Consider the following 26,054-nt stretch of genomic DNA (forward strand, 5'->3'; position numbering starts at 1 on the left):
TTATTGGTTTATGGTTTGCTTCATCTTTATATTGATTAAATATAACAAGTATTTGATGCTATGAGCCTATGACTCATCTAGATAAGAATGCCGAAATGTAGAAATTGTTATTTGCTTACTTCTTTCTTAAATACGTAGGTCCTTTTCATTGGTTCAATTATATCTTTTGTTCTCCATAATTTCTTTGTTTATATTGTTGGAGTCTTGATAATTGCTACTCCTTAGTTTTATAACGGAAAATTTCGACTTTATGTCTTGATTTGAAAAGTGATACAAAGTTTTCATTTTTTGAATCCTATGGTGCAAGCACTAGGTTTGAGGTGTTCATTTGTTTGTTTTGGTTTTACTTAAGTGTTGTGTTTGGTTTCTAACTTGTGCATAGTCTAATAAATTATTATTATTATTATTATTATTATTATTATTATTATTATTATTTAGTTGTGTAAGATCATAATGTATGTAACTACTTTGAGTGACATGATCTTGAATTTACACCAAGAAGCAAAAGTGTAATTAATGGACTATTGGACTCCAACCAAAGGCATAAGAACAAAGTTGTAATTCATAAGAGGATTTTTAAGTGGCTTAGTGTTTATTGTTGGTTTTTCGGACCATTAGTGGGATTGTGGTAGCCTTTTGTTTAGGTTTGAGTTTTGATTTTGGACATGGACGTTATCTTTACTTGAAGTGACTATTTTATGTAAAAGGGCTAAAAAAGGGTTTGTGATGAAATGTATATGTTAGAAAAATATTATGGAATGAATAAAAAATTGACTTCTAGGGTTCATTTGGTTGAAGGGGTGGAAAAGTGGGAGGATAGAAAATATTTTAATTTCTCTCATTTTTATTTGGTTGGGATTGGAAAAGTAGAGGGATAAAAAAAGTGAGCTTGTATAAATTTACTTATACACCCTTATTAAAAAAAATGATGGTCAATTAAAACAAAAAAATGACAAACAACCAAAAAAAAAAAAAGCAATCATTCAATTTATTAAAAAATAAAAATCATGTCCAAACAAAAATCATGTCTAGTCAAACAAAAAAAAAGAAGAAGAAGAAAGACAAAATAAATATCACACCGACAGCCTAGGAAATCAAAAAAAAAAAGAAAAGAAAAGAAGGCAACATCCAAGAAAGGAAAAGGAAAAAAAGAAAAAGAAGAAAAAAAAGAAGAAGAAGAAGAGGCAACTGCCAACAAAAGCACAAAAAAAGAAAATAAAAGAAAAGAAAAGAATTGGACAAATTGCCCATGTGTAAGTGCATATGGGCATTTTTGTCCATTAAGTAATCTAATTTTCTCCCTTCAATCTTATCTTTATTTTGGGGTAAAAACTTTTTAGTGAGCTCGGGGAGAAAACACCTGGGCTTCACCATTTATTTTCCTTCCTCTTTACCCAACCAAATACACTCCAAAAAAGTTTTCCTTCCCATTTTCTTTTCAAAATTTTCCATCCATCCTATTTCACCTCTAAATAAACACACCCTTAATGTGTCCACTTGAACATGGTATTCAAGTGGTGAGAATATTTGAGTCTTACATAGGAAATGATAGAGAATATGAGTTTATAATTATATGATTATGGGTTGGGCTTTAGGCATGCGTGAACTAGACTCTTTTGTGCAAGTAATAATAATATTTTCTAATTTTATTTTTGAGTCAGTAAGTTTGTATACAACATTTATTCCTAAACCATGTGTCTGTTCACTAACATATATATTCATAGTCCCTCAATCATGAAAACAAAAATTTTCTCATTCATTCATGAGAATTTTTTATTTGAAAGAAAAATGACAATGGAAATAGAGTTGCGTCCTTAATATTGAAAAAATGGTTAATGATGCTTCATTTTTTTTAATCTTCTAAACAATGGAAAGCAAAAAAATAAATATAACAAGTAGAAATAAAGAATTGTGAGATGTACTAAACAAAATTTTAACAATTATTGTCACTCTTATAATACACCACCATCGATTATACTGCTTTTTGATAATAAAAAAAACCCATAAATCAAATATCATAACCATCAATTGGAATAATTTGGATGTACTCTTTAGATGAGCTTTCTTTCACAGTGATAGGTTGATGATGTCTATCTTATTTAAAGGTGTCATAATCCATCTAAAAATAAAACATAAAACATGTTATGAGAAGATCACCATGTGGGTTTAATATTTAAACTGAATATACAAAAGTCAATGACAAATGACATGTACAAATAATTGAATAGCTAGAAGGAGAACGGTTAGGAAAATTATTCAACAAGAAAAATTAACGGTCATAAATAAGAATTAAAACATGAGCATAAATATCATAGGAAAAAAATACATTTACTTAATTCAAAATCTTAAATTATATTCCACTTGTCTAGTATTATGACAAACATATTGACATATACAAATAATTTTGTGACACATGTCATTGTTTGACTATATCATATCAATTAAATGTAGGAACTTGTCAAATGTGATTGTAGTATTCTTTGAAAATGAATAAGTGTCATCGCAACATGCATTCACCAGTTTTGGGATCCCATTTTTATATTATGCTAGCATAGGGCACGCGAGATATGTAGATAATGCTTTAAATTGCCATGTGAAAGATTATGTAAAATGTTCAAAATATGTTAAAGAAATAATATTAAGTTTTTATTGAATTAAAGTAATACGAATTAAGGAGATATATATTGTAAGTGCACAATTGCACCTGGACCCAAGAACAGTTATGGGCTCAGGCCCAATGAGCCTTAAACAATAAGAATTTGTAGAGTGTGGGCTTGAAACCCAGGTTAGAAGTATGTGAGGATTAAATGACAAACTAAAGATTGCAAGTAATTGAAAACAACAAAGAATATTGTAACAGGGCCTCCTCGGACGTAAGCCGAGAGCTGTTCTTATATTATCCCTTTCTCTTTGTCTTTTTTCTTTTTAGGTTACAAAAAGTCCATCCTCATTTCTGTTCCAGGTCCTTCCTTAAATACTCTTCTTTTTAATACTTTATACACGTATTGCCCCAACTCCTCCCTTAGCCTAGATATTTCTTTTCTTAGTGCCTTTGAACAGTAACTAGAAGTTTCCCTTCCACTGTTCAAGTGTCACCTCCCCATTAATGCGGCCAGGGTGGTAGGTGCAGGGTCTTTAATGTGGAGGTAGCAACCTTTACCTTTGACACTTTCCCAACATCGGTGCTTCTAGGACATTCAAGGGTTCACCCCCTTTAACCACTGGTCTTGACCGTGTCATTCCCTAACCTGTACCATGAAGTCCCGGGTTCTCTGGTGTCAGTCCGAGGGAAAAACATCCTCGGCTGGATCCTCGGATCCTCGGCGTATGGGCCGACCTAAAGTACCAACAAGCCCTAAACCCAAGAGCAGGTCGGCCTTCCTTAGCAAGGCCCAATGGCCCTTATCCCTATTAAGATCTTTTTACTCCCCACATATATGTATATATATATTTTTAAAATCTCAAGAGGATAAAGAAATAGAGTATGTCATAAAAATTAGTTAAAGTAATAAATTCATTATGAAAAGTAAAAATTTAAAATTGTGTACACATATCCATTACAATTGTCCATCATTTTGACATATATATGAGGATGTAAAATAGCAATATGGAAGGTTTTATACCCCATGCTAATGCTTTGAGAATTTGTAGGTATTTTGGAATTATAGTTGTTATTTTGAACCATGAATCGAAATGGCTTTTGTTTTCTGATGCTATCAATTCAATTCCAAATTTGTGATCTACTGTTAAATATATCAATATCGTTGTTGATGATGATACTCTAAAAACTAATTAGAAAAATAATATTAATAAAATTTAAAAATCCCATGCTTTGCACACCTTACATGCAATTCATATAATGAAAGAAATAGGAATTATGTAATCCCAACCTCAATGACAAGAAATTGGTATCCTAGACCCACACCACTAGATTTACTATTTGAAGAAAGAGAACTAGGAATTAGAGCTGTTAGAAAATAGCATGTTTGTATCGCATACAAAACATATGCAGCAGAAAAATAATGGATTTACTTCATTCATATAAGTTAACATGTACTATGTAAGTTTCAGAATTTAAGAACAAAAGAGTGTACCTTGGAACGGTGAATTTCAAAAACCGAAAATTAGAAGCACTTGGGAATACTTTCAATCTTCACTCTAATTCCACTAACGCCCAAGATGTGTGGTTTCTCAATCAGTTTTCAAATGGAGAATATCAAAGTGTCTAACACTTCTTACACACCACTTCACAATAGTGTTATATTTCTCTCATACAAAATTCTGTATGTTTCTCCCTTTGTATCTAACTGATTATCTAATTGTGCTGGCCTTTTGGGCCTTTCTAATTGAGCTTAAGTGTGTGGCTTGGAGTGTGACCAAAATGGACTAATAAGACACTAGCTCCAATGGGCCTTGGGTTTTTCTGTCAACTCTTGACAAGTCCAAAATTACCATTAATTATATTTAATACCACTATATAAATATAATTGCACTCTAGGCCTTATTAATAAATTATATCCCAAGAATTTATTGTACATGCAACCCTTTCATAAAATATTCGTAATAACACAAAGTCATGAATGTAGACTGTCACTTTGTAAATTACTACATCTTATCCTTGAGTACTCGGTTTACTATATGTAGTTATTCATCATATATTTATGAAATCCAATTCCATAAATATATATACTTTAGTAACTCCTTACTAAAGTGGTTAGGCTTAGCACTTTGAATAACCAAACCCATTAAACTTATTTTAAGGGAATATTTTGTATTTCCGTTAAGAGATTATAAATTCCATCTTGAGAATATATGTTTCATCAACACTAAATGTGATTGCCCAACATACTGAGATTTTGACCGTTAATTTAGATCTCACTCCTGATATATCAAAGTAACCTACACCTCATGATCAAGTCCATTATCCTCTCAGGATTAAGAGTTCATGTAAATAGAAGTCGTAAGATTTATTATTTATTTGGCAGTTGTTAGGAGAATAATAAATCTCACACCGGTCTAGTTCAATATGTCTTAACTCTTAAAACATATCAACATAACAACTAGAAATCTTCATTTCCATTATTAAGACAAATCATCTTAGTTGATACGTAATAGTCTTCGCAGATGAAATGCCTAATTTCATCACCGACTACGAACTAAAATTCTGAGTTTACAAAGAACTTGTGATTTATATCTTCTGTGACTAAATTACATACTATGTATCTCATGGACTATATGATAATGTCCCAATATTCATGTTACTATTATTTTTAGATAATAATAAAACAACTTTATTAAACACAACATTAAGTCATATATAATGTCATACATAGTATCATACAATAGGATTTAAGGGCACACATCCTAACAAGAGCAACTTATTCATTAGAGATTTACAATTTGAAGAAAGAGAATTAGGAATTAGAGTAGCTTATCAGCTAAATATTAAATAATGAATACATTACAAGAAATAACAATGGTTTCATATATTTATAAATTAGAGGGTAAAACAGATCACCAAGTAGCACATGCATTAGTCTATAGGATTTATAGGTCTATTGAAAGGATGATGGGATAATACATTAACTGAAGGAAATAGAACATGGTTAAAACAAGCATTTAAGCAAGATGCAAATGGACAACTAGTAAAAAATGAAAAGAGGAGAAAGAATCAAAGATGCAATATTTTCACTAATTTTTGCCATACCAAAACATTTCATAGGAGACCTAGATAAGTATAGAGAAGAAAGTTTTGAGAGCTTAGTTATCTTAAAATGTTCAACATTATTAGATTTTAGATGGTATAATGATGTATTCTTGTTAAAAATATTAGTAAGAAGTGATAATAGTCAACTCTATTGGAAAGAAAAATTTATTGGTGGATTACCTAAACATTTTGCAAATCAAGAGAAAGGCTGTTCAATGAAGGACATATTGATTTCACCAATGTTACATGTGGAGAAATAATTAATACAATAGAAAGATTAGGTTTAAACTTGTGTAATGGTATAAGATTCAAGGATCAGTTAGAAAAGGATGGAAGGTATGTAAGACAGGAATTAGGATCATTTTGTGAACAATTTGGATATCCCCGCTTAAAGCTACTACTTATTATAGTCCCAAATCTATATATTGCTAAAAGCTGAAGTGTAGCGTTTAATGCTGTTACTCTCACGTTATGTCACATCAGTTGCCACGTCATTTAAAAAAAAAAAAATTTGTCCTTCAATTTTAAAATGGTTTTTACAATTTTCAGTCCTATAAATTTATATATTACTAAAAGCTGAAGTGTAGTGTTTACTGCTACTGCTCTCACGTTGTGCCACATCAGCTGCCACGTCATTTAAAAAATATATATATATATATAAAATTTGTCCTTCAATTTTAAAATGGTTTTTACAATTTTCAGTCCTATAAGTGCAGCCCACTACTTATTTATTTACTTCCACTATCACCTTATAATAAATGTGTATAATTAATCCAGCCCACCTCTTATTTATTTAATTCCACTATCAAGCCCAACCCAAAGCCTTTTCAGTTCAACTTAAAGGAAATAAAAATAAAAATAAAAATTGTTGAAGCCAGTTTTGTGTGAGCCTTTTCAGCTTAAAGGAAGGAAAAAAAAAAAATGTGGAAGCCTTCAGGGTTTTGCGTGACCAAACAGAAACGTGAGGAAACAGAGAGTTTGAAGATTGTAACGTGGAGGGTAGCTTAAAGGGAGGGGGGGAGAAAACGTTGAAGCCTTCAGGTATTGTGTGAGAAAATAGAGAGTTTGAAAGCTACCCACCTTCCTGTTCTAACGTTTCGCAGTAACGGCTGCCTATCTGATTTCCTTCTTTCTTGTCTTTCTTTCCACATGGTGTACAAATACTGACAGAATTTGCCTGCTTTGGTTGAGGTATCTCTACATCTCAATTCTTTTTTTCTTTTTTTTTTTGTGCAAACTTTTATACTCTGTTTATATTAATATGAGACCCATTTTTTTTCGTTTGTTTGTGTTTGTGTTTACATTAGACGAGCATTCTTGGCATGCCATTGATGTGTTTGTGAGATTGCCTAAATGTCGTTTCAAAAATAAAAGGAGTTGTTTATGTTGCTCAATAGTGCTATAACTTAACAGCCAAAAAAACTATTTTATTTTACCTTGGTTTATTTGGAAATATGTGAGGTCTCAGTTTTTTAATGTGTTGTGGCTTATTGGAAGAATGTAAGACTCTGAAGTAGTGAAGTATAAAGTGTTGGTGGCACGTCTCAAATCACCTTCCAACGTATTTCAACATGTAAGACTCTATTTCTTGAATTGATTAGATTGTTCTTCTCATTGATGCGCCCATTGTATACTACATCATTTAGATTGATATCCACTTCCAATAATTGATATTAGATTGTACTTCAATATCATGATTATATAACATGGATTGGGTTTTAGAATCAAAGCAAATTGTTTTTGGTGTTTCAATTTTTGCGGTAATTTTTTTGCATAATTCTACTGTATAATCCTTGGCATGTCATTGATGTGTTTGTGAGATTGCCTGAATGTTGTTTCAAAAATAAAAAGGAGCTGTTTATGTTGCTCAATAGTGCTATAACTTAACAGCCAAAAACACTTTTATTTTACCTTGGTTTAGTGAAGTATAAAGTGTTGGTGGCATGTCTCAAATCATCTTCTAACGTATTTCAACATGTAAGACTCCATTTCTTGAATTGATCAGATTGTACTTCTCATTGATGTGTCTATTGTATACTACATTATTTAGATTGATATCCACTTCCAACAATTGATATTAGATTTGCATAATTTTGCATAATTTTCTTGCATATGCTTCCATCAAAGTCCCTCGAATGGTGCCTTGAGCTATAAATTGTGTGTCTTAGTCATTTTTAGCCTTGAGATGTATCCCAAATTATTTATTGAGTTGTTTGGAAAATTCTTTGGATCTTTTGTGATATTTTTTCCTAATGGGCATGTCCTAAACTATTGGTGTGATATTTTCGTCAAATTGAGAAGTTTAAATTAATTGCAAACTTTTTAAAAATCTATGCCTCATATGTCATGTCACTACTATTTGAGCATGATGAGCTAATGAAAAAGAAATCTACATTGAGATTAGTGTGTAAGACATTTTTCAGCAACCATGCTGATGCCTTAGAACATGGTTAATTAATTATTTTATGAATGTAACCTTATATACCTAAGTTCAATAATTTAGTTGATTCTAAAAAAAGTTCAGTAATTTAGTCTTCTTGTGAGGTCCATTCTGTGAAATAATTGCTACCAAAGGCCAAGCTTCAAAACATGGTTATATACATAATACATTTCAAAGTACAAAAAAAAAAAAAAACTGGTATTGCTTTGGGTTTTTTGTCAATTGATCTCATTCAAAAGGAAGGTGCAGTTGGAAAATCAATTGTGGAGCAATATGTTATTTAATGAATTTTTGACCCAAATTCACATGCTTGATTAAAATTTCAAACTATTTAATTGGACCATATAGAAAGGGAGATCAAAATAGGTAGTGGAAGTTCTTAACACAAAGTGAGTGCTTCAAAAGCAATGACTAGGCTTATTACCATCTAGTCATAAATCTTTTGGAAACTCAACTCTGAAGGACAGAACAACATGCTTGAAAAGTGATTGGAGGGAGAGGAAGCTCTGTTAAAAATAATTCAAATTATTTTAGAAATTGCAAGGAAAACAACTAGGCTACTCAGCATTGGTTTGTAAGTTTTGAATTACCCTTACCCTCACAGTTTCAGTCTCATTTAATGAGCAACTTCATTGATTATGAAAACTAAGTTTTCAGTGTGGTGGTACTAATTGAAGTTTTCCAGAAGGTGACAAGGTTGGTTGGATATCCAAGTTGTTTAGAGAGCGTGGCAGTTGCGGGCATTAGAAAATTAATTTATATGGATTCCATCGATTCCCATATTTGCTAGGTGCTTAGCATGTTTGACTGGATTGAAACGCTTGGACCATGTCTCAAAAGATATTTACTTTTATGATAATGTATTTACAAAGACATTAAAGTAATTTTGTACATGTAAAAATCTGCTGCACACCATTTTCCTGCTTTGGTAGGTAGCTTTTTTGGAACTACTTACGGTTTATTGTTAAGAGTTCGTTGTATAGCTGCTTTAAGTAACTTGATGTTGGTTTTATTAACTTGAGTTGGGTTGTAGCTTAATTTGCTGATTTGGTTAAATTTGGTTTGGTTAACGTGTGGGGAAGTTCTAGGTAGGGATAAGCCAAAAATAGTGTGACAATCATGTAGTGCAAAATCAAGCAATATTGTAGCAGTTAAAGAAAATTTCCCAATACAGCATTTATACCTGTAAGCTTTCATCCAAACCATTGTCTCTTGCCATAAGCTGTGATGTAAGAGCCACATCATCAACTTCCATAGTATCCCTTATGCCTTTTGGGATATGATTTTGCAGATTCTCTTTTGTAATACACAATAAATAACCGAAGTACATCAGCCATGTGCCTCTTGATACTTAAATCTTATTAGAAATACAATTAGGCAAACCAATCTTTATACTTAAATGATATTTTGTCTCTTAAAATAAATAAATTATGAGGCTACATCATCATGATTAAACACTACTTAAAAATGAGGAAAACATTTTCAACGAGATGTAGCCAATCAATAAAAAGTGAGTTGGTGTGCCATGGAGGAAAATGGACTTTTCTTTCCTTTAATCTCTCCTCTTTTAACCAAATACACTATTTATTAGGGTGTGCGAAAAAACTGAAAACCGAATGGACTGATCAAAGTTTTGGGTTTCGGTCGGTTTCCTCTGATGTCGGTTTTTAAATTTCAAAATTTTCAGCTTTCGGATTGGTGGCAGTGCTGGACTTTTTTGCACTGAAACTGACTGAACCGAACCTATATAATAGAATAGAGGAGCGATGGCTCTACCAAGATCGTGGTTGGCGAGTTTCCCTGACGAACTTGTGGAAGAGATCCTGACTCAGCTGCCACCGAAACCATTAGTCCGATTTAGGTGCGTTTCCCGATGTTGGAAATCCAACATTGCCGACCCTAAATTCATTGAAAAACACCTCACTGTCAACAAAGCCAAATCATTATCCGATTATTATAATAATGATAACAACAGCGTTGGTTATCTCCTATTGCGGGAACGCCGGATAGAGCAACCTTTTTGGGCTTCGGACTTGTGTACGGTCGTTTGCAATACCGACGGCTCTTTGACAGAGATTTCTATAACAGGGGGATAATCCCAAGTTTTTTATTTTTATTTTTTATGATGAGAGGCTTCTGCAATGGCATTTTCTACTCCGTTGAGCCATGGGGGATCCCTACACCTAGGTGTTATGATGCAATTCCTCGTGATTATTAGCCTTGTGGAACTCAAGCATCAGAATGTATAAGCAACTTCCACCTGTTCACAATGATGACTGGTTTAAGACTTGCGCTTATCAACTTGTGTTTCCTACTTCTCAAAACAACGACTTGAAGTTTTTGGTATTTGGGCATCGAATTGAAAATGGAGTGCCGTCCACGAAACTTGATAATTCGTGGAGCTGGGTTGAACTGCAGGTGGACTCACTTGATATCGGGTCTGTAGGACCTATTACTACTAGCATTGCTCCATCGCCTCATTTATTTTATAATGGAGCTTTGCACTTTATTGCTACCACTTCTCAGGGCTACAAATTCATTTTGTGCTTTGATATTGATGATGAGGAATTCCCGTTCCGGGAGATAAAACTGCCGCGTAATTACTCAAATGGATTATCTCTAAAGTTTGAACAACTTGTGGTATTCAAGGGATCGCTGGCTTTGATTGCTTTTGGCCAAGATGAAGCTGACTTGATTGACGTGTGCCGCATTTGGGTGATGAGCGAATATGGCCTTGTCGATTCTTCTTGGACTCCAACATTTTATGTACCATTGTCGGGTGTTAAGGACTTCTTAGGCTGCACGGGTAGTGGTGAACTTGTGATTACGAAGTCGGGTAATCAAGTCTTCTTATTCGACCCTGAAAACCAAAATGAGAAAGATCTTGGAATTCAAAATCTTACACCGGTGAAACATCTTTCTCCGCCGGTTTTCACGGCTAATCTCATAGAGAGCTTAGTTCTACTCAATGAGTCATCTTATGACACTTTCTTTCGAAATTGACAGGTCAGTTTATTGTACCGATGTTATTATTGTGTTTTATTGTTTTTATGTAGATGTCAGGACAAAATCACTTAAGAGGTCATTGAGTTATGACTATTATTTATCAATCAACATTTACTGCTCCTTCTAGTCCTGCCAATGTCATTGTGCAAAACACGTCTAACCAACATAATTAATGTTATTTCATTGATCGTAGCATAATGATTATTGGATTTGGAATCAAGTTAACAATTTGATCCTTAGGATACAAAAGAAAGTATTCAGTAATCCATGCTCGTTTCGACTTTAAACATTTTTCCAGAATTGTTTTTCCTATTTTCAGGTGTTTGATCCAACTGAAAATACTACTTGGGGTCTAGGAATTAGGATTATGGCAGCAGGAGAGTTAAAACGTAGATATCAGACTAGAATGACCAAAACAAACCACAATCGACATATGCCCATCTAGTGGCTTGTATGTAATCTTTAACCTCATTCCGACCAAAACAGAGCAGATAGAATGGAATTAACTGTGATTTAGTGGCTTCCTTTTTATATTTTTTATTCCCTATGCTTCCTGATCTGAAAGATGATGTAAATTAAGAGGTTTGTTAGCTACTCATATATGATTTGCTGGTTCGCTCTTCTATATGAGAGTTGTCTGTGATTTGGGTCCTCTCATGTGTAGTTTCTCTGCCCAATTAGGAAAAATGGTGCAAGATTATATTTGTTATAGCTACCCAGTCCCCATATGTCACTTGTTGCTTCTTATGACTGAATGTCATGTGTTTTGGGTTCTCTGTTGTATCATGTGGTGTAGGGAATGTATGCAAATGTGGTTGATGAGTTGTGGAGTACAATGACATGCATGAACCTCTTTGTTTTTTTTTTTTTTTTTTGAATGCTTTTCATGTTAAGGTTCATTTTCTACAATTGACTCTAGTATATTTTTAGGTCTCTTGTATGAATTTGATTTTGGGGTTAATGGAAATGGGAATAATGTCCCTGTAAAATGATCATAAATGAAATTCTTTGGAACTTGCTTTATTGTTTTGGTTAGAGTTGTGGAACTTTTTTTTTTTTTTTTTGGATTTGTGGTACTTGCTCAAATATTCAACATTTACTAATTCCAAGGTAAAGTTGGGAGTTTTTCTGTGTGAACTGCTTTTCTGGATTCCAAGGTTAATTCAACATTCACTAATATCCTTTGGTTTTTTTTTGGCTGAATAATATCCCTTGGTTTTAATCGTTGAGTAGAACTCCAGCTGATGGGGTTAGTTAACAACTTAGCATTCAAGTTAAGCCATTCAGCATAGAAGTAAAGTAATGCTGGCATTCAGGTATGGCTGTTAGTGTCTCTTTGAGCCAGTACTCTAACAGGCTTATTATAGGTTCATGACATAAACACCAGTTTGTTTGGATTGGGTGTAAGAGATTTGAGCTCTAGATATCGTGGACACTTCAAAAAGTGCTAATATTTTTATCTCTAAGGCTCTTGACAATAAAAAAATCGTTAACTATTTGAAAAGCTATTCAAGGGTAGAACAATTTTCCCCCTAAATTAGGGTAAAAAGCCTTATTCAATGATAAGATGCTCGTGATAATTAGTAATGGATAAGAGTGGTGTGGGTACTGCGCAGGATATTCCATGCACTTTCAATTCCAATTGAAGCCATGACTCATGAGTCAACAAATAGCTTCCATGAAGCTGCAATTCCATTCCATATAGACTTAGAAACAACTTTTGCTGTTAGTGTCATCCAGGGGAATGGAACTGCAGCTTCATAGAAGCCACGCTAATTGCAAAAGTCAATTTATCTTTTTTTTTTTTTTTAAGTATTGAAAATTATTAATATTAATTCTGTAATATACGACCTTATTTCATGGGAAGAGGCTCACTAATAATATGGATAAGTTTGGTGGGTATTGTGCATACAAGATTTTCCATGCGCTTTCATATATTCAATTGAAGCCTTGACTCATTAGTCAACAAATAGTTTCTGTGAAGCTGTGGTTCCATTTCATACAAATTTGAAATGGCTTTTGCAAGTAGGGTCATCTCTATCTTTATCGCTTACTCATTAAAATATCAATTAAGATTAAACTTGTCGTCCCAACTTGTTAAATTAAATAGCCTAGTGGAAAGTTCAACACGTTAAATAAAATTAAATATCTAACTTAAACATCAATGAAAAATTCAATTGGTCATAAACGGGTAAGAAATGTTCAGCAATTCTTTTGTTCTTCAACCATTCAAATTATTGCAAGCAGCGATTGCTTGTCAAATTTTTCTTTTATTCCCTATGCTTCCTGATCTGAAAGACGATGTAAATTAAGAGGTTTGTTAGCTACCCATATATGATTTGCTTGTTCGCTCTTCTATATGAAAGTTGTATGTGATTTGGGTCCTCTCATGCCTAGTTTCTCTGCCCAATTAGGAAAGATGGTGCGAGATTATATTTGTTAGCTACCCAGTCCCCATATGTCACTTGCTTGTTGGTTCTTATGACTGAATGTTTTGTGTTTTGGGTTCTCTGTTGTATCATGTGGTTTAGGGAATGTATGCAAATGTGGTTGATGAGTTGTGGAGTACAATGATATGCATGAACCTCTTTGTTTTTTTTTTTTTTTGAATGCTTTTCATGTTAAGGTTCATTTTCTACAATTGACTCTAGTATATTTTTAGGTCTCTTGTATGAATTTGATTTTGGGGTTAAGGGAAATGGGAATAATGTCCCTGTAAAATGATCATAAATGAAATTCTTTGGAACCTGCTCTTTTGTTTTGGTTAGAGTTGTGGAACTTTTTTTTTTTTTTTGGATTTGTGGTACTTGCTCAAAGGTTCAACATTCACTAATTCCAAGGTAAAGTTGGAAGTTTTTCTGTGTGTACTGCTTTTCTGGATTTTCTTTAAAAGCATGAAAATTTTTTGTTTTTTTTTGGTTTTTTTTTTGGCTAAACCACGATATAAACATTAAATTAAGAATTTACAAGTCTATTACAAAACATGCTAGCTTTATCAAAAGCTAACAAAGTCTCCACCATAGGCGGTGGGTTACAAAAAACAACAAAATGGGTGAAGGATTGCGCTCCTAACTTGGCCAAAGCATCCGCACATTGATTGGCTTCACGGTAGGCACGAATCACTCACTTGTTTGGGATTTGCTTCAAGATGCTCTTGCAATCAGATAGCAACGGTTCCATCATGATATTTTCAGCTTCATTATTCATAAGCAAAACAATACTCAACACATCAAGCTCAATGATAAGGTTGTTCAATCCCATCTCCCTAGCTAGATTTAAACCATCTCTCAACGCCCACAGTTCAGCCATGAAACTGTTGGTGTGCCCAATCCCTCTAGCATATCCCTTCACCCATTTACCTTCATGATCACGAAATAAACCTCCTCCACCTGCCTTACCTGGGTTCTTCAAAGCTGAACCATCAGAGTTAAGCTTCAACCAGCCCCTCGGTGGCTTCTCCCACCCCGCAGGAACGATAGCTTTGGATGGCCTGATCCTAGCTTCAAGCCCAATAGCATACCATTCAGCGCTGTACCTCAAACATTTTTTCCAGCACTGATTGTCTACAGTTCCTGTCCTAAAAACATAATTATTCCTGTGCAGCCACAGCTGCCAAAGCCCCAAAGGAAAAATAATCTTCCAAGGTATGCCTTTCACTGTGGCATTCGTTAGGTCCCTGCAATTAGTTTCGATCCATTCTTTAAATGGAAGGTCAAAAGAGCTACTAGTGCAGATAGGAACTTGTAGTTGTTGCTAGAAGTTGTGGGCAAATTCACAGCCCTTGAATAGGTGTTCAATAGACTCAATCTCCCTACTGCATATTTTACACACCAGGTCAAGAATTAAACCCCTTGAACCCAAAACTTCAGCTGTGGGTAAGCTGTGGGTAAGCTACCATGTAGACAAAGCCACATGAAGAACTGAACCTTAGGAGGAGTTTCAGTCTTCCAAACCCAATTGAATGACATAGTGTTCAGGTTCAAGGGGTTTAATCCCCTAGCAATGACATAAGCTGATTTGAGGGAGAAAAAACCATTCTTTGAGAATGCCCACAAGAGTTCATCAACTGAGTGAGGCGCAAAAGAGAAGGGAGTGGCCAAAATAGAATTTAGAACACTTTCAGGAAGATCAAAAGAGATGCTAGATGGGATCCAATCATTGTTCTCATCAAAGCATCGTTTAACTGTTAGTTCAGCCTCCCCCCTGGTTTTTTTAATGGTCAAACTCTATTTCAATTTTGTTTCACTAATAATTTTCCGCCTTCTTTATGAGTTAATTAAATGACAGGTTATAATGGGTTCTTGTATTCAGTTGTTTTTTGGGCCTTTTGGCACTATTGATTCGTGAAGCAATGACAAGAGAGAGAGAGAGAGAGGTCGATGGGGTGGTGTTGTTTTTTGCTTTTTTTATTATACTTGGAGTTTCTCTATTCTTAGTACTTATCCATTACAGCCCTCTCAAGCCCATTTGCTCCAGCAACTTAGAAAGCACTTGAAGTGCCCAAAGCAATTGGAGATTTGAAATAATATTATAAATGGTATTTTTTTGGATTCTGAATAATCTTAGTGTTTTGTAATCATTATGTATTGGAATTGGGATGGAAGTATCATGGATATAGAACAATGTTGTGGAATGGTTATGTATATGGAATAATTTTTGAGTTGGAATGGTTATGTATTAACTTGGATGCATATGGAATTGATAAATTTATTGTTACATGTAGTATTAGGGTAATGCGAGAATAATTGATGCTTATGTTTCAAGCAAGTTAAGTGGTATGTTTTGAACATTAACTTCCATGGCTTATGATGCAATTTATGAATTTATACAGGAATGTCTTGTTGGAAAAAAAAGAAATTTATTTTTTGTTTTTATATAATTTTTTATTTTACATACGAGACAAATATTGAAAAATGTTTTGCCAAAGTATTTTTAAGACACCAAAACAAATGCAGCCTTAATTATGGGTTATTTGCGTATCAGTTCCAAGAAATCCACAATTCAAAAGATATTATATTAATGATCCGAAAATGTTAATAGTTTTTTTTGTTGTATTAATAGCTTGAGGATTGATTTTGAAGAAAGTTGGTTCTTTTTTTTTGTTGATGATTAAGTGGATTTATTGTTGATATACGTTACAAACCCTTGTTTATTTTGTTAATGAGCTCTGTCATCCGTATTTATTGGTACTTGTTTATTTGCTATTGTTGATATATGTTACATATCCTTGTTTATTTGTTTGAGCAAGACTTAGGTACAGTACTTAGGTGTTGTTCTTTAGATTATCTTTTTAAGATTCTACCACGTGTTGAACTTTTCACTGAGCTATTTAATTTAACGAGTTGAGATGACAAGTTTAATCTTTATTGATATTTTAGTGAGTAAGCGATAAAGATAGGGATGACCCTACTTGCAAAAGTCATTTCAAGTTTGTATGAAATAGAACCATAGCTTCACGGAAACTATTTGTTGACTAATGAGTCATGATTTCAATTGAATATATGAAAGTGCACGGAAAATCTTGTATGCACAACACCCACCAAACTTGTCCATATTATTAGTGAGCCTCTTCCCATGAAATAAGGTCGTACATTACAAAATTAATATTAATGATTTTCAATACTTAAAAAAAAAAAAAGAATCAAGATTCATTTTCAAATATCATAAATGAGTTCAAACATATTCAAAAACTTTTATTTGTGTCTTTTATGTTGTTTAGATTTTTTTTAAAAACACATAATAGAAACTGGTTGTATCTTTTGTATAAACATTAATCAATTACTACTACTTCAATTACATGACATTTATACTGAATTAGGTCGTGGTTGCAAATGATATGAGATAAAGATGAGAAAAAATGAGTTCGGCTTGGGTTCAATACATAAGATGCACTAAATCTAAGCCTTTCCCGGAAAATAAAAATACATATGAATGAAAAATTGATAGATGAATGAAGAACTAATTCTTATTACAATTAGAAGTATTTGCATTTATAGATGCATGAGTATAGCACATGCTGAACCTAGAGCCTGGCAAAACTACTCTAACAAACGGCTAAGGAACATTCGAACTCTAACACACCAAGATCTCTTAGAAACATTTGAAGCCATAATAAGTCAGCAATGCCAGTAGCTAAGAAACGATACTCCGCCTCAGTGGAGGAGAAAGAAAAAGTGGGCTTTTTAATTTTTTTGTTTTTATAAGTAAATAATGCTTCATTAAAAAAAACTAAACTTTACAAGAGAAAATATCCACATGGTAGAATCTTAAAAAGAGAACATAAGGAACAACACCTAAGTACTGTACCTAAGTCTTACTCAAACAAATAAACGAGAATATGTAACATATATCAACAATAACAAATAAACAAGTACCAATAAATATGGAGGACAGAGCTCATTAACAAATAAACAAGGGTATGTAACGTATATCAACAATAAATCCACTTAATCATCAACAAAAAAAAGAACCAACTTTCTTCAAAATCAATCCTCAAGCTATTAATACAACCAAAAAAAAAAAACATATTTACATATTTTGAATTTTAGGTCTGCCCAAATTGTGGTGCTGATGAAAGGGTGTTAAAACTGCAGGGCATACTACAGGGCAGAGTGGCATGAGGCAAGCTGCAAGTGTGCTAACTAATGTAGCAGTTGCTGAGACAAAGTGCACTAGCCAAGACACAAACGTGCTAGGAAGTGCAGCACTTGCTGATGGGAAGTGCAGCACTTGCTGCTGAGCAGTGCAGGGATCAAGCCACACAACAAGCATCAAAGACTGACCTGATTAGCATTGAGGTTTTGGAAGTCATTGAAGCAATGCCACATCATGATTTCTTCACCCAACAACACTGAAGACTTATATTTCGTAATTTTAGGAGGTTGTTAGTTTTGGTTGCCACGTGTACATTCTTGAAGTTTCAATAACTGATTGTAATTGTTTTTGGTGCCATTTTCTAGTTGATAGTTGTTCACTGTGTATATAAAACAGGGCATGATGTATTATTTAATTAACTTCTATTCTTGTAATTTTTTTCTTCAATCAATGAAATTCTCTCAGTTTTATTTAGATTTCTCTCAGATTTTTTCAAAGGGACATGGCCTTTTAACTGTGGGCATATGGTGAGTTGTAATGAAAGTAGTAGTTTGCTTTTGTTCTCAACCTCCTTTAATTGGTATTGTAAATTATTTTGAGTCAACTATTTTTTCATTGCAGACTTGTGGAAGCTGTGGAAATGAATTGTCCAAATGTTCTGTTTGTCGCAAACGGATCAAAATTCGTATCCCACTCTAGAAATGAGTTGTCCACATGTCCCCCCACCCCAATCAAGGAGTTGAAATTTAAATTAAAAAACCATATCTATGGTCATTTTGGATAGGCCAAGGAAACCAACTATTTTGGTACGTATCAATAGCCGATTGACGCTACTTATCTTTTATTTTCTTATTTTTTTAATTTTTTAATTTTTTTGTTCTTATATTAAAGACGGAAGGAACTAGAAATTATCAATTTCTCATGAAATATCCTTTTGTTTTAATTGTTGAGTAGAATTCCGACTAATGGGGTTACTTAAAAACTTAGCATTCAAGTTAAGCCATCCAACATAGAAGTAAAGTAATGTCGGCATTCAAGTATGGTTGTTAGTGTCTCTTTGAGCCAGTACTCTAACAGGCATATTATAGGTTCATGACATAAACACCGATTTGTTTGGATTGGGTGTAAGAGATTTGACCTCAAGATGTCGTGGACACTTCAAAAAGTGCCAATATTTTTAGCTCCAAGGCTCTTGACAATAAAAAATTCGCTAACTATTTGAAAAGCTATTCAAGGGTAGAACAATTTTTCTCCCTAAATTAGGGTCAAAGACCTTATTCAATGATAAGATGCTCGTGATAATTAATAATGGACAAGAGTAGTGTGGGTACTGTGCAGAATATTCCATGCACCTTCATTTTCAATTGAAGTCATGACTCATGAGTCAACAAATAGCTTCCACGAAGCTGCAGTTCCATTCCATATAGACTTGGAAACAACTTTTGCAATTAGTGTCATCTAAGGGAATGGAATTGCAGCTTCATGGAAGCCACACTAATTGCAAATATTGAAAATCATTAATATTAATTCTATAATATACAACCTTATTTCATGGAAAGAGGCTCACTAATAATATGGACAAGTTTGATGAGTGTTGTGCATACAAGATTTTCCATGCACTTTCATATATTCAATTGAAGCCTTGACTCAGTGGTCAACAAATAGTTTCTGTGAAGCTGTGGTTCTATTTCATACAAACTTTAAATGACTTTTGCAAGTAGAGTCATCTCTATCTTTATCGCTTATTCACTAAAATATCAATAAAGATTAAACTTGTTGTCCCAACTCATTAAATTAAATAGCTTAGTGGAAAGTTCAACATGTTAAATAAAATTAAATATCTAACATGAACATCAATGAAAAATTCAACTAGTCATAAACGTGTTAGAAATGTTCAGCAATTCTTTCATTCTTTAACCACTCAAATTATTGCAAGCAGTGACTGCTTGTCAATTTTTTTTTCTTTTTTTCTTTTTGGGATTAAATCAATTAAGAATAGAGGAATATTCGGGCCCAAGCACTCGACTCTTTCTGCGCTACAAGCCACCAGCTCTGCAAAGAGAGCCCCATGACAAAATTGAAAGAAATGAAATTTTACACTCAAGGTACAAAAACAAAATCCCAACAAAAAAAATTTTCTGCATGAGTTTTTTATCTTCTATAATGGGCTGTAAGGCCCAGTTGATTTCTGAAAAGTTCTTATGCGTGGACCAAACTAGAAAATAGCAAAAGACTTCTTGAACTAGTGGTGCCTGAGACTTCTTCTAAAGGAGCAAGTTAAGTTTAACTATTCACTCTTCTATGGGATCGGCTCGAGTACTTCTAGTTAATTAATAAAGATTCAAAATAACAGAAGTTGAGTGCAAGAATATTCCAATATTTGTTTCATCCACGGGAGTTGTTTGTAACAAGATTCCCATATTTAGTAGTTTTTTCACAAAAGGGTAAATTGCACTACATTCCTTGAACTTTCAAGTTGTTAGAATAAGGTTCCAATATTTCGTACAACTAAAATCATGACTTTCGGACGCTTTTTTGAATGCCAGTAAAATTGTGTAAAATAATATGTGTGCAACAAGTTTAACCCTATTAACTCTGTAACGGGAAAAAAGACACATGTAACCCACTCCATATGAGAGGGAGGTAATATATATGTATCGACTACACAGTATACCAGCTCCTATAGAGTAGAAGCACAATAATGACCAAAATTTCCATCTATTATTATCACATCAACCCCAATTATTAAATCAATTTCTTACAGTATCCCTTGTCCAAGGCATAATATCACAAGTGAAATCTTCATGGTAGCAAATAACTGGAATGTATGGGTTCAAATGTATTAAGGTACATGAGACATAATGTAATCAGACCCAGCTTAATAACAAAAGTAAAAAATCTATAACGCATAGTATCAAGCCTAAAATCAGTTTGATGTGAGCTATTGATTGGTAAACCCCATATCCAGTTAAAAGTTAGGAAATTACTACTACCGTGTTGGTTCATTAACACAAATTTGTAACCTTGCATTGAAGTTTATAGAGGTCATGCAAAATCGCCTGTGGTAAAATTTGGACTAGTGCTTTTTCTTGGAACATGTGATTGCTATCAAACTCATCAAAGAGCATATAGAACCATAAATTTTATCTGTCCCCTTCAATCTTGGGGGTGCTTTTCTGCCTTTACGGGTTTTGAACTGTGTATAAAATAAAATAAAAAACTTAAAAATACAGCAAACAAGATAAAAACTGTAAATTAACAATATAGTATGGAGAACTATACATGATATAAGTAGCAGACTGCACCACAAACCCTCATCGAAGAACAACGTTCAGCTTGCTCTGCACCTGCTCTCTTACATTCTACTGCATACCACAATTAAAGAAACAAATTTGAAATGAATAATTATCTTCACCAAAAACATACTCAACAAAATGAAAAGTCAGCAAAATCTTATTAAATGAAATACCTGCAACTCATTAATTTCATCATCTGTGAGTGAACGTTCCATCAATCGATATGCAATCCTATAACAATGACTGGTCATTCCCTTCTTGTTGGTGAAATTGTCTATCAATAGCACCTAAGAGTCACAAAGTTCAACGTTAGACTAGCGTCATAGGCAAAATTCAGTTTTGGGTGAAAAGACATTGGTGAGATATAGGATTGCCTCCTTAAGAGACCGAACTTAAGCCAGGTTCTGTAGTAACATTTGATAACAAGGTTGAAAGTCTAATGAAATCATGATATTTAGCAATTTCAAAAAGTAGGACATAGAATACCATACACAAAATAAATCTTAACTTGCCCATGATCCTGCTGACACTTTCATGGTCAACCATTCAACATGGATGAGCTCAAAGAACCTTAGCAAGACTTTTAAGGTATTTGCAGTTATTATTTGGGGGCTAGTAGAACTAACATGGCTCACCTCCAATAATGAAAATTCATAATTGAGAATTACCCATTCTTGTTATAGAAGGTGATGACACTAAAAGTGCAGCTATGAATATGTATAGCTGTAACATGCTTGATAACATATCACCATTGATCATAAAAACAATCTTTTTTGTAATGACTCACTAAGGGTGAGTTTGGTTGGGCTATTTGAAAAAGTGCATAATGAAAAAGTTAAGTTTTGAAAAAGTGCATAATGAAAAAGTGATTTTTCAAAAAGCTGAGTGTTTGGTAAAAGCTGTTAAAAAGTGCTTTTTGAAAAAGCTGAGTGTTTGGCTAAAACTATAAAAGTTGCAGTTTGAGGGATAAATTACCAAAAAGAACAATATATATATATATATATATATATATATATATATATAAGGGAGTTTATTTCATACTTAAATCAACTACTTCATATACTTAGTAAATAATAATAATAATAATAATAAATTTATATTATTGGTATTATTTTAATAATGTTTGGGCAATTATTCTTTTTTAGTGTCATAATTATTTGTTATTACCATTAATGACTTCTTATTAATATTAATTAAATCTAAATAATTTTCATCATCATGAAGCACAAAATGAAAATGTAAAAAGATGATAAAATATACACCAATAATCCAAGTTTAAATTGTGCTATATAAAAATGTAAAAAGATATAAAATACATACCAATAACCCAAATATAAATTGTACTACATGATATTATAAAAAATAAAAAAAAAATACAACTACTAATTATTACCCCCCAAATGGAATTTGCAATGGAATCACGAAGAACCACCATCGCAGGATCTGTTAAAGATCCTAAGTTCTGCTCATAACTGCTACCTGCTTCATTATTACGTTCTCTTCTAGAAATTGAATCTTGATTGGCATTTATGAACTCCCTATCATCCCTATCATTTAGTCTAACAAAATTATGAAGAGCCATAGTAGCAGATACAATAAGTATTTGGATATGGAATGGAAAAGATGGCATGTTTCTAATAATTCTCCATTTATTCTTCCACACACCAATCAAAAAGAACCATTGCTAACTGCTCTAATCCAAGACCAAATGCCCAGGTAACATTATTCATTTTTCCACTTCTCTTTAATATTTCTTGTTCTGTCACACCACAACCCAGAACCTCCAATTATTTCTCCTGACATCATATTGGGCATTGAAATAATGAATTACATGCAGCTTCAAATGAAAAAAGGAAAGGAGCAGAGTTTTTCATAGAGGGCAGTATAAAGTTGAAGAAAGGTATTATGTATACATGCAACGCTACATATATACAGCAAGATCAATGGCCTACCTGAAAATATATCTCAAGTTCAAATGATGGATTGGTGAATGGAAAATAAGTATCAATCCAGCGCATTTCCACAGCACCTGATAATTTTAGCAAATTAAACACACACACACACACACACACACACACACACACATATAATATATATATATTCAACAAAGCAGGAAAAAAAAAGCCTAAGAACAAGACCATGACAAAATAATAGAATTTTAATAAATTAATACTTCTAAAACCAAATTAAGTGATTTGTATACTATTCTTTTGGGAATGCAAAATAGTCCCCACCTTTCAGTTTCCCTGTATCATCTTAATTTAGCCCCCAAAAGTAAATTAATGCTGGTTTTTTTCCCCACCTAAAATTTACAGCTTTTTCCTGACAAATTCATTCAATGTTTCCACAACTCAGAATATTTTCTGGTTAGTAGTGTGCATTTGCTCAGCAAGGTTTTGGTTCTAAGTTTACCAAATAGGTGATTTGCCAAGCCCTCAAGACATTTCTTCAAGTCCTCAGCTGCATAAGATGTGGCATCTACACCAGATGCCTCCCAATCATCTGGTGAAAACACACTTACACCTTCCATCTAAATATTAATGAAACTGATTCATCAAATAAAATGAAAGAAGAAATTTAAGAAGGTAATCAAGATATAATTTTGTTTGTTAGAATCAGAGGAGAAACCTGATGAAACACAGGGTAATGAGTCGAGTCTATGGAATCCCTGCAGTATACATCTCCTGTAACAAGAAAATGAGTGTGTCCTCTTCTCAATAACTCTGCCTGATGAGCACTTCTATGACACCTCAAAACAGATTGAGGATCAATATAGTATGTATCATTATAACTCCTGCTTACATGATCAGCAGGAACCAAGACATCATCAAAATTCTGCAAGTACACTTACACTTACAATTTGTTTTATTATAAGTACTTACAATTACGAAAATAGACAAAACAAAGGGGAAAGTGCAAAACAATTCAAAATACTCACAATAAACATGTATCTGTAATTGTAGTCTCAATAAAGATATGAAATTATGTAGTCAAAATTATGGTGATTCTACCAAATACCAAGATAGTACACAGGTGGCTGTGAAATTATGTAGTCAAAATTAGTAAAATAATCTTAGATGATTTCTTTGGTTAATAAAACTTAATATCAAAGACTTTAAATTTGACTGTGAGTTCAAGAGCTTCACTTTGAAAGTTATGGTAATGCTTTTGGAAACCATAAATCCAACCTTAAGGGCTATTAGAAGTTTAGAAAATAATTCCATCCTTGTCCAACACAAGTGGCATACAAACTATATAATTTACCATGATGATAACTAGTTGCATGTGCAACAAATGCATAGAGCCATCATATGAGAAAAACTAGTCAAAGAGGAGAAAGGAATCATAAGGACATGAACATGCAATTTGTCAATAATAATGATAAAAACTTGCACCAATACCTGTTTCACAGTTACAATTGGACAGAGATCATCAAATTTATTTGTTAGGATAACTGGTGTCAAAGTACTCAAATAGAGCATTCATCAGAATCCCAATCGGGTGCTAATCCCTGCTATGAAGTTGCATTCCAAGTTTTGAGAAAATTGTATCCGAGACATTGTTTGTAGGGTCATCCCTCATCACATCTACAAATCCATTATCCCAATATATGAAACTATGTTGTATATATGCATAGATAACTGAAACAGTATACTGACGTGAAAATCTAAAAGGTTTGAACTTGTTTGCACTCAGGGATTGGTTGTCAAGCCATTAAATATGCCCCACAATTCTAAAAATGAAAGCCCAGCACAGTATAACAGCTAAAATGATTAAAAATTTAAGTCTAATGTTTGAAGAACTTGCATTTCCAATATTGTTAACTAGGCAAGCAATCCACAGAAATCCAGTCTCTCAAAAACTCAAACTAACACAACAGTCATAGAATTTCGTATTCGAAATTTTTATGGGTACAATGTCCTCGAGTGTCTTTACAAACCCCAAAATGCAAATACTAAACAGGAAAGCAAAGAAAGAAAACCCAGAATAGACTCTTAAATTAATGGATATTGACAACAGTAAGGAACAACAAAACGAGAAAAATTCAATGCCCCAGACTGCGATGGCCAATGTCAATCCCATAACAGTAAAAAAAGAAGAAAATAAAACCAACCCAGGTAGTAAAATTGCTCAAAAAGTACATAAATAACAAAAATACAGAAATTAAAAAGTACATAATGAGAAAGTACGACAGAACCCAGAAACGAGACCAACCAGTACAGAAATCGCAAGTGCAAAAAATACCCATCATAATTTAAGCAAAAAAGTTCAAATTTTTGGACCAACCCAATTGTTGGAATGCAAAAATAGCTACAATAATTTCAGTGACACAGCAATGGGTTTTGCCGTTACAGCCTTATGGTTACCACTTCTTCTTCTCTCACCCTCACCCTCACCCTCAGTGTGTGCAATGAGATTTGAAAGTTCGAGGTTTATGGCATTGGATTTGGTGACCTTAAGGAGGACACAAATTGATTTAGTCTATTCGTGAGGTATGTGCATACTTTGTGATGGGATGGACTTTTCTCATGCTCTGGCGGTGGCGGTGTTGTGAGAACTGAGAAGAGGACTTGGCTTTGTTTTTTTTTTTTTTTTTTTTTTTTTTAACCATTGGGGTTTCTCTCGTACTGCCGGTGATGTTGCATAAAAAAAGAGAAGGACAGAGACAAAGAAGATGAGATTTATTTTTAAACGTTGGATCCTTTTGCTTGCCAGGTGTCATTTATCCAAATAAAAACTGGAGAAAATTGGAGGAGTTTTAACGGGAGGGGAGCCAGACCCGCGTTTGAAAACCCATAGACATGTCACCTGCGCAGCTAGGACTGAAAGTGGGTTGGTTCGAGTCGGGTTTACGGGCTGTCCGAGGCCAGGTCTTGGGTCAGTTCTGCAGGTTTTTTTTTTTTTTTTTAGGTTTATAAAAAAAAAATTGATAAATTACAAATTACACCCTGAAGTTTGGGGTTGACTGAATTTTACACCCAAAATTTTAAAAACTTGATTTTACGTCCTA

At 33.5% G+C, this 26,054-nt stretch overlaps 2 protein-coding genes across 4 annotated transcripts; one reads left to right on the forward strand and one right to left on the reverse strand.

Moving 5' to 3' along the window:
* Window positions 1-10,388: 10,388 nt before the first annotated feature.
* Window positions 10,389-11,150, forward strand: LOC142615503 (uncharacterized). The gene has a single exon (XM_075788240.1). The coding sequence runs from the start codon at window positions 10,389-10,391 to the stop codon at window positions 11,148-11,150; it is 762 nt and encodes a 253-aa protein (XP_075644355.1).
* Window positions 11,151-20,449: 9,299 nt separating this feature from the next.
* LOC142614587 (phenylalanine--tRNA ligase, chloroplastic/mitochondrial-like) lies at window positions 20,450-25,651 on the reverse strand. Of its 3 annotated transcripts, none has more exons than XM_075787140.1 (8): window positions 25,331-25,651; window positions 24,445-24,630; window positions 23,672-23,878; window positions 23,456-23,573; window positions 22,996-23,072; window positions 21,217-21,330; window positions 21,030-21,109; window positions 20,450-20,943 (listed from the first exon to the last, which is right to left on the reverse strand). In XM_075787140.1, exons 2-7 carry the CDS (start codon window positions 24,523-24,525, stop codon window positions 21,062-21,064), a joined length of 645 nt encoding a protein of 214 aa, XP_075643255.1. In that variant the 5' UTR covers window positions 24,526-24,630; window positions 25,331-25,651; the 3' UTR covers window positions 20,450-20,943; window positions 21,030-21,061. The 3 variants fall into 3 exon arrangements, with proteins under 3 accessions (XP_075643255.1, XP_075643256.1, XP_075643254.1); XM_075787141.1 differs by having other exon boundaries at window positions 25,549-25,642; XM_075787139.1 differs by having other exon boundaries at window positions 24,445-25,651.
* Between the last annotated feature and the right edge of the window lie 403 nt (window positions 25,652-26,054).

Source organism: Castanea sativa, chromosome 11 (assembly GCF_040712315.1).
Source record: "Castanea sativa cultivar Marrone di Chiusa Pesio chromosome 11, ASM4071231v1".
NCBI lineage: Eukaryota > Viridiplantae > Streptophyta > Magnoliopsida > Fagales > Fagaceae > Castanea > Castanea sativa.

Coding starts and splice junctions, on each gene's coding strand:
- LOC142614587 (XM_075787140.1), bottom strand. CDS start 24,525: ATGCTCTATTTGAGTACTTTGACACCAGTTATCCTAACAAATAAATTT. Junction 23,073..23,455: donor CTTGGCAAATCACCTATTTG/GTAAACTTAGAA, acceptor TAAAATTATCAG/GTGCTGTGGAAATGCGCTGG. Junction 21,331..22,995: donor AACTTGAGATATATTTTCAG/GTAGGCCATTGA, acceptor TGTGACTCTTAG/GTGCTATTGATAGACAATTT.
- LOC142615503 (XM_075788240.1), top strand. CDS start 10,389: ATGTATAAGCAACTTCCACCTGTTCACAATGATGACTGGTTTAAGACT.